The following is a 9,687-nucleotide window of genomic DNA, read 5'->3' on the forward strand; positions in this document are numbered from 1 at the left end:
AACTTCAGTATATCTATTTGCAGTTTTTTTTATATGAATTCAAATCCATGAAAAGGCACATCATTTAGAACAAGCATGCATACATATTTATTTACTAACCTAGGACAATTTATGTTACCCCTTAAGGATAGTCATAGAAGGTCAAGGGCATCCTTGTTCTCAAGAGTGAGATAAGTATCTTGTTAAAAGTTTCACATCAGATGTTAGATGATATGTATATGAGTTTATAAGTTTACAAGTGGATGCAATTTTCACCTGACAAATCAATTTTATATGTATGATTGAGTTAGGTAACTCTAACTCTCAATTCTAAGATATTCGATGGTGAAAACAAATATAAATTGAATTTTAAAACACTTATATTTGCTTTCTTTTACATTGTTTTCAACTGATATCAGTGAAGTCCCTGTCTCACTCATTAGATTAATGAGTAAAAGTACTGCCGACTCTGTTATATCTTACATTACACTTTGAACGTACTACTTTAAGTAACATTAAGAATCATGCGAGTTTGCATTCCTGTATATGTTGATTGATGGAGAATTAATGTAATCAGTAAGAAGGAATAATGCTCATTCCTTCATGTCCTACCTCACAATGCCACCACCTTTTCTTTAACCGCACGCAACTATAGAGACTAATCTCTGCAGACTAATCCCTCGAGTGTTGTGGGACCCAAATGGCCGACAAACTCTCCTTATAAGAGTTTTAACGCTGCTGCATGCCCAAACCGGGGAACGAACTTAGGACCTTGGTTAAATTAGAAGAGACTTGTGTCATTTTATCTAAACGCTCTTGGTTATTATATTTGGTTTTAATATAGTACGTTCCTTTTTTTAAATATATTTTATTTGTGCACTTGAAGTGTGTGTATATATATGTACATCAAGAGTGAGCAATTGACTCATCAACTTCAGTGTTTGCATTGCATTGCATGAGACTTGAGATTTAGGGGCTGAGTTAGATATATAAATATTAGTTAAGGCTTTTTCCTCTGCCCCTAATCCTTGCATCATGGCAATCAGTCACAGCACTTTGGCATTTGCCTTTGGCATGCTTGGTAGGATATATAATATATGATCTCATGCATTCACTAAACAATTTCTCAATTCCATATACTTTAACATCTCATTTGTATTGAACAACTAAGAATTAATTTCTTTTTCTTTGTGATGCACAGGTAATGTCATTTCATTCATGGTATTCTTGGCTCCAATGTAAGTATATATATTATATAGGCATTAATTCAGAAAAAGAGAGAGACAGATTCAGATTTAATTTTACTTACAAAATGTATCATGGAATTAATATATTGGACTAACTAAGCTACTTTAATGAAAATTATTGTACAGGACAACATTTTATCGTATTTATAAGAAAAAATCAACTGAAGGTTTTCAATCACTACCTTATCTAGTGGCCCTATTCAGTTCCATGCTCTGGCTGTACTATGCATTAGTAAAGAAAGATGAATTTCTCCTTATTACCATTAACTCATTTGGATGCGTCATAGAGCTCACATACATCGTCTTGTACATCATCTATGCGACCAAGGATGCTAGGGTAATTAATTATCCTAACCAGCTTAATTAATTAATTAATTAATTTCCATCAATAATCAAAATTTCTAGCTAGCTAGTGATTTTAATACTTGATCAATATACTTAATTGCAGAAATTAACGATTAAGCTACTTTTGGCAATGAACATTGGATCGTTTGGTTTGATCCTTTTGGTGACAAACTACGCGGTGCACGGTCCAATTCGTGTTGAAGTTCTTGGATGGATTTGTGTTTCTATATCAGTGAGTGTTTTTGCAGCGCCACTAACAATTGTGGCACGAGTTGTTCGCACAAAGAGTGTTGAGTTTATGCCTTTCAATTTGTCATTTACACTCACATTGAGTGCAGTTATGTGGTTTGGTTATGGTCTTTTCCTCAAGGATATATGCATTGCTGTAAGTCTTATCTTTTTTAATTTTTTCAAGCAATATATAAGTTAATTTGATGAATCAATTAACTAATTTATATGTGTAGCTCCCAAATGTGCTTGGCTTTGCACTGGGGTTGGTTCAGATGATACTGTATTGCATATACAGGAATGGTAATAAAAAGATGCCAAATTCAAAGGCAGCACCGATAGATCCACTAAAAAGTATTGTTATAGAGTGCTCATTAGGAGGAACCGGTGAAGTGTTTCCGGTTGAGGAAGATGCAGAGAAAGGAAACAAGATCGAAGAAGAAGGAAAAAAGAAGAGCATGGAAGAAACCTTGTACGACTGCGCAGTCTAATTATATATGAATGGCCACCACTATCTTACTATATAATTCTTACCTTCCTACTACATATATATATGTTATACGTAGTGATCATTCTAACATCATTGTGTGTGTTTATTCAAAAACATCATTGTTTGTGTACTGTATTTTATTTTATTTTATTTTAGAGGTGGGAAGGTGAATAAATTCTATCATTGTCATTATTAATGTATTAGAAAAGTCATTAATTCTTATCAATTAAAGAAAGTAATTAATAGTTTCCCTTCTGTGTATGTAGAAATATATACTATATATTAGTACTTCATGACTTTGCACATTTAAGGAGAGTCTAATTTCTGAATTTTCATATTCCTATTTGCCTATGACAAAAGAGCAGTACTGATGAAATTTAATTGCAGCAGCCTACCTCTAAACACCATCCAAAAGAGAACAAATCCTCCAAAAAGAGGATTCCAATTATGTGCCACCACACTCGGACACGGTCATCGGTCATCATTACAATATACAATTCGGCATTCGCAAATCGCAGGTTTAAAGGCACCGTGAGATTCGTTGACAGTCCAATATATATATCCACTATCCCTATCCACTTGGACAGGAACTTGACGCCCTTAAACTATAGAGCAGTCCAATATATCCATCCCTGCTTTCCTAGTTCCTCCGACTGCTAGCTGAACAAGCATCATGACACCACAATTTTGCAAGAAATCAGTCTTGCACCAATGTACACCCCTCTCCACCAGTTGCAATGCATCTGCGCGTGCGCCCCCTCACAACAATACAACACACATATGTAGTAACACCAAATGTCTATTTCAATATGCAGCATCTTTCTTCTATATATACCAAGCAAAGAAGCAGCCAAAAGCACCTTCTCCCACAAAACAACACTACTGTCTCAAGAAAACTGGACATAAAAATTAAACTTCATATCAATTGCTTGCATCACAAGTAAACTGGTCATACTAATTAACGTTAATAGAAAAACAGATAATTAGTTGGACCACGCCTAAGTAACTAACTTCTAAAATTGCCAACTAAGTAACAACACTAAATCAATCACACTTAGGTTATTATTTATGCTGAAGAGTATGAATATGATATTATTTTGCAAAGTTGGACTATACACACAACTAGTATTCAATTGATCCCAACTATTTACAAAGTTGCATGTCATCAATTTGATATGCTGCAATGGTTTGAATATCATACCCAGAATTCTCCACTTCTTCAAATTTAAGGTGTGTCAGTTTAGTCACTAGATACTTAACAAAAGAAAATATTGAACTTAATAAATCACCCTAGGAGCTATTGAATTTTCATACAAATAATTTTCATAGAAATGAACTAATTTGATTTCGTTTTGTGTTGTTCAATCTTTAAAATAGTAACTAGGATAAATAGTTCGAAAGAATCCGATTTCAGTTTATACATTTTTTTGTCAAGTTTTACTTACCCCACGACCAAACTTCAGATGCTAAAACTCCCTTCACTAGGATTGGACGGTTAACACTAAAAAGTAAATTTACAATGGTATTGATCAGAAAAATTTATAATAGGAATAGCTTTATTACTTTGAAAAAAAAGCTTTATTTATCTTATCAAAAAAAAAAAGAAGCTTTATTCAAAGTTTTTTTTTAAAAAAAAAAACAATTTATTGAAAATTCTAATCCAAGAACAAGGTGTACATGAATTAGATCAAAATACAAGATACAACAACCAGTTTCCACGTACATTGTAAAAGAAAGCCAATATCCAAGAACTGATAAAATTTTAATTTTTATGGTTTATTTTTTAAAAGACAAAATTTCATTAAAATAGCTTTATTCAAAGTTTGTATTTTGGTTTGCTAGTGAAAAAAGAAGAATTTTGTTGGCCCCCATATTGCTTCCAGACCCTCCGTTCTAACCAAATCACCTCTAAGCTTATTTTGAATTGTAGGATTCGAAATTATACGTAGATTCCAAAGTGAGTTAATTTTTTTTTACATTTCGGATCGAGGATCCGAATTTAGTTTTTTTTTTTTTTTCTTTCGGTCTAACAATGTTTCTATGTTTTGTTCATAAATCAACATTTCAGAATTTACGTTCCAAAATTAGTCTTTTTTGAATCTTAGAATACAAATGAACCTGAGTCCCAATTTAGGGTATTTTGAAATTTTTGGGGAATCTGAGAGCAACTCAAGGGGGAGTTCTAAAGAGCAATTTTCAAAAAAGAATAATGCTACTTTGCTTGGCCCAACAAGTAGAGTTTGATTAGATATTTGGCAAAGTAAAAGGCCAGTACTCTTTAAAAAAATAAAAAACATAGTACATATCCTAAGATGTTTTCTCTCCCCACCCCCCGTGATTCTTTTATACCCCCCAATATTCCGATTTTGCCCTTGCAAAAAACTTCGGTTCGCAGAAACCGAATTTTTTCTAGTACAAATTCAAAGTAAATTTCGGTTTTCAAGGCAAAAAAAACTTCGGTTTCTATAAACCGAAGTTTTTTGCAAGGGTAAAATTGGAAATTCAGGGGGTATAAAAGAAACACGGGGGGTGGGGAGAGAAAGCATCATATCCTAAAGGATAAGTTGGGCTTGATGCACAAACAATTAGAGACAAATCTAGAAATTTTGCTCTTTAGACCTCCGCATTTCTACCACACCCATAAAAACTGAAAATTAATCCTCATAACATTTCGGAAAATACAAACAGGACCCTTCATCCAGAATGCAATTGATCAGCAAAACCACGAGAGAAAAAAAAAAGGTTTAAAACACATTATATGTTCTTTGTTGCCAAATAAGTGTAGAAATCCTCCATGGGTGAAGCAATGTTGATTTTGTTAACTATTGAGATTATTCAAAGAGAAAAGGAGGCTAGGGTTTTCCATTACAATAAACCAAAAAACATGAGGAACAAGAGTTACAATAGAGTATATAAACTAGGGATTATAAAAGACTAAACTACCCCTACAATAATAATATAACTATTATTTAACATCTCCCCTCAAACTCACGATGTGTTAACATGGAGCATCGAGAGTTTGTCAATTAAGAAACGAAAACGTTTAATAGAATGCGTCTTCGTGAACAAATCAGCAATCTGCAAGGAGGAAGTAATAAACGGCAATGTAATGGTACCATGCTGAAGATGATGACGTGTGAAGTGACAGTCTATCTCAATGTGTTTGGTACGTTCATGATATACAGAATTATGGGCAATCTGAATGGCACTCTTGTTATCACAATACATAGGAGTTGGTTCAGAAAGAGTCACACCCATATCAAAAAGTAACCAACGCAACCAAACTATTTCAGTAGTGGTAGATGCCATAGCACGATACTCAGCTTCTGTAGAAGAGCGGGAAACAATATCTTGTTTCTTACTCTTCCAAGAGATAAGAGAATCTCCAAGAAAAATACAAAAACCTGTGGTAGACTTACGGTCAGTAGGATTACCAGCCCAATCAGCATCAGAGTGATAACACCGAAAAATGCACTATTTTATCACTATTATTTTTTTAAGTATCTTAATATTTTTGTCTAAATTATCCTAGTATTAATAAAATAATTATTGTTTTTTATGAAACTTACAGATATGTACCGAGACCAAAAAAAAATATCAAAGAAACAAAACAAGTGGGCCAGCCCACAGTTGAGGCCAGCAGTGCCGGCCACACAACTATGGCGCCGGCCACAAAGCAAAAGAAGTGGCGCCAGCCACATGAATTTAAGGCGCCAGCCATGCATATTGTGGCGCCAGCCACACCTAAATTAAAGGAGCACATGCAAAAATATTAAACAACACATGGCGCCAGTCATGTGTTACGTGGCGCCAGTCGTGAGCGACTCTTCAGGAAAAAATATCAGTCCTCATCTTCGTTGAATCCTTATCTTCGTTGAATGAAATCAGTTACGAATCGTGGGGAGAAAGTAAAGGAACTGAAAGGAGAAAAAGGAGGACTTCAACTCCTCACTCACAGCCTATATATAGATGCATTCAGAATGAATTGAGATCATCTTTTCACAACGTCAAGCTGAAAAGAAAAAACACATACTTTAAATTTTTAGACTTAAGTTTACTGCTTTACGTGTTGAGAGCTGCAGCTTGTCCTTTGTTTCCTGTTTCAATTCCAGTTTCGGTTGTCTGTAAGTTTACATTAATCAATATATTTAAGTTTATTTTCCAAATTCCAGTTACTATTACTGCTCACTTTAATTATTTTAAATCCATATCTATGTTTTCTTTTTCACGTAACTACTATTATATTATGCCTTTATTTATAATTATGTCCAACTAATTTAATATAACTGGTATGTGAAATAGGTGTCTGATATGAGTTCGGTAATTAAACTGTGAATTAAATTTTCAAGTCTAGTTTTCTGTTTCAGTTTTTAATTAAACAATAGATTATAATTTTGCACGACCAGTGAAAATTAATTAAAGTATGAATTAACAGAACGATTGTTTGAAATTTATACTAGATAGTAAAAACTGAACATTAACTTTAATATCGCGACAGCTCTTTAAGGTTAATTAAATTATATTAGTTTTCAAAAAGTATTTTATGAATTAATGATTGAGCGACAGCAAAACATCTTATTTATATAATATAATATAAGTCCAACAGTGCTATGGCATGAGTTCTATATTTTTAAACTAGTATCGTTTTGTGAAAACTAGACCCTTTTAGTAAAATTTAATTGATTTCCAAACAATATTTTTATAAGTAAATGTTAGAGCGAAAGTGATACATTTATTTTATCATTATATAATATAACTCAATAGCGCGAAAGTGTGAGATGAATATTTTTAAATCAATTTAAAAGACTAAACTTTTCAAAACACAGTGTTTATTACCGAACCCATTGAAGTACCTGAAGTAACATTCCAGTTAGTTAAAATCCAACTTATTTAAAACCAATTCTTAATAGTCACTGTTATTTAATTTAATTATTTTATTTCTAGGTAATTATCTTACAAACCCCTTTTTAATTATTATTAAGCCTTAACCTTACATTATATTAAAAACATAAGCGAAATTTTAACAAATAGTCCCTGTGGGATCGATAATCTTTTATAACTACACGATAAGTCTGTGCACTTGCAGAAATATCGCAACAAGTTTTTGGCGCCGTTGCCGGGGACTAATTTAGTCAAATTTTCGCTATACAGTTTTTAATCCGTAACGATTAAGGCAAACCCTTAAACCTTTTTCTTAGGTTGTATGCCCAATACTCGTAACTCCGAGGAACCATTACAACAACCTATACCCGAAATAGAACGTTTTATTCATTTTAAACGTCGAATCCGCGAACTTCAAAACCTCTTACCTATGGCTAACAACGCACGTCCTCTTAGGGACTACGCCGTTCCTTCCGAAGAAGAACCGCATTCGAGCATCGCGCCCCCTAACATCGAAGCAAGAAACTTCGAGTTGAAACCCGCTTTGTTGCAAATCGTGCAACAAAACCAGTTCTCTGGTTCCCCTACGGAGGATCCCAACCTCCATTTATCAGTGTTTGTGCAGTACGCAGACACGATCAAAGCCAATGGTGTCGAACCCGAAGCAATACGACTCCGTCTTTTCCCGTTTTCTTTGAGAGATAGAGCTAGAGCTTGGCTCCAAGCTCTACCTTCGAACTCCATCACTACATGGAACGAATTGAAGAAACAATTCTTGGCCAGATATTTCCCGCCAAGCAAGACAGCTATGCTAAGAGCCCAAATCAACGGATTTAGGCAAAAAGATGGAGAATCACTTTTCGAAGCTTGGGAAAGATACAAGGATATGATGAGACTCTGTCCACACCACGGTTTAGAACAATGGCTCATAATCCATACCTTCTATAATGGGCTGCTTTATAACACAAGACTAACCATAGATGCAGCCGCCGGTGGAGCACTGATGGATAAACCTTACCAAGAAGCCACCCAGCTTATAGAAAACATGGCCCAAAACCATTATCAATGGGGAAGCGAACGCGCTGCTATGGAGAAATCCCAAACAAAAGGCGGTATATACGAAGTAAGCGGCATAGACCATGTCAACGCCAAAGTAGAAGCCCTTACTCAAAAGTTGGAGAGTTTAACCCTGCCAACCACATCCACCGTAGCTGCAATCCAACCAAATTGCGAAGTATGTGGAGTCCCTGGTCACGTACCATCTGATTGTGCTATATTAGCCGGACTCGACCAAGTACACTATGCCGCTCTGTCCAATAACTATAATCCTGGCTATAAGAATCATCCTAATTTATCTTATAGGAACAACAATACACTCAACCCTCCTACTCAAGCACCTCCAGGTTACCAAAAGCAAGGAGGACAACCAGCTGCACCTTATCCACCAAGGAAGTCTAACTTCGAGATTATGGCGGAGAAATGCTTAAACCAAAATGCTCAAACTAATGAGTTGGTAAAACAACTATCCACTAAGATAGATGCCCTAGCCACCCATAACAAAATGCTAGAAACACAGATTTCCCAAGTGGCACAACAGCAAGCAGCTATGGCCGCTCCAGCTGGCACATTTCCAGGACAACCTGAGCCTAATCCCAAAGGGCATGCAAATGCCATACATGCTATAATCACTAGAAGTGGGAAAGAATTGCAAGGTCCACCTGATCCTCGAGTCAAAAACTCGGGAAGCGTTAAGAAAACCAGCATGGAGGCCGAGAATAGTGAATCCCCAAAGGAGCCTGTGAGAGAAGCCGAAAATCCTCAATTAGGAGATAAGGAGGAGACAACCGAGAAGCTTACACCTGCTGCACCACCTGTTTACAAAACACCTATCCCTTTTCCTCAAAGATTGGCTAAGACTAAAACTGAAGGGCATTTTAAGAAATTTGTGGAACTTCTGAAACAACTAAACATAACCATACCTTTCTCGGAAGCAATAACGCAAATGCCCACATACTCAAAATTTCTTAAAGAAATTTTATCAAACAAGAGGAAATTAGACGAGGATAGTACAGTCGCACTTACCGAAGAATGCAGTGCCATATTCCAAAACAAAATGCCACCAAAACTTAAGGACCCTGGAAGTTTTTCAATTCCCTGCGTAATAGGCAACTACGTAATAGATAAGGCACTATGCGACTTAGGAGCAAGTGTTAGTCTCATGCCCCTCTCGATCAGCAAAAAGTTAAACTTGAGTGATCTAAAACCTACTAGGATGTCTCTTCAACTAGCAGACCGTTCAGTTAAATACCCTGTAGGTATCCTAGAAAATATTCCAGTAAAAATCGGCCAGCTTTACATCCCTACCGACTTCGTAGTAATGGACATTACGGAAGATTCATGTATTCCAATCCTTTTAGGAAGACCATTCCTGGCCACAGCAGGAGCAATAATAGACGTTAAGCGAGGAAAACTTACTCTAGAAGTGGGCGAAGAAAAAATTGAATTTATTCTTTCTAA

At 35.5% G+C, this 9,687-nt stretch overlaps 1 protein-coding gene and 1 non-coding gene across 2 annotated transcripts; one reads left to right on the top strand and one right to left on the bottom strand.

The window, feature by feature from the left end:
• Positions 1 to 924: 924 nt before the first annotated feature.
• Positions 925 to 2,512, top strand: LOC123890796 (bidirectional sugar transporter N3-like). The gene is made up of 5 exons (XM_045940493.1): positions 925 to 1,060; positions 1,181 to 1,217; positions 1,353 to 1,563; positions 1,675 to 1,956; positions 2,036 to 2,512. Exons 1-5 carry the CDS (start codon positions 1,015 to 1,017, stop codon positions 2,288 to 2,290), a joined length of 831 nt encoding a protein of 276 aa, XP_045796449.1. The 5' UTR covers positions 925 to 1,014; the 3' UTR covers positions 2,291 to 2,512.
• Positions 2,513 to 7,978: 5,466 nt separating this feature from the next.
• Positions 7,979 to 8,085, bottom strand: LOC123893313. The gene has a single exon (XR_006803421.1). It is a non-coding gene; the product is annotated as a small nucleolar RNA R71 (small nucleolar RNA).
• Between the last annotated feature and the right edge of the window lie 1,602 nt (positions 8,086 to 9,687).

This window comes from Trifolium pratense, linkage group LG6 (genome assembly GCF_020283565.1).
Source record: "Trifolium pratense cultivar HEN17-A07 linkage group LG6, ARS_RC_1.1, whole genome shotgun sequence".
NCBI classification, from domain to species: Eukaryota; Viridiplantae; Streptophyta; class Magnoliopsida; order Fabales; family Fabaceae; genus Trifolium; species Trifolium pratense.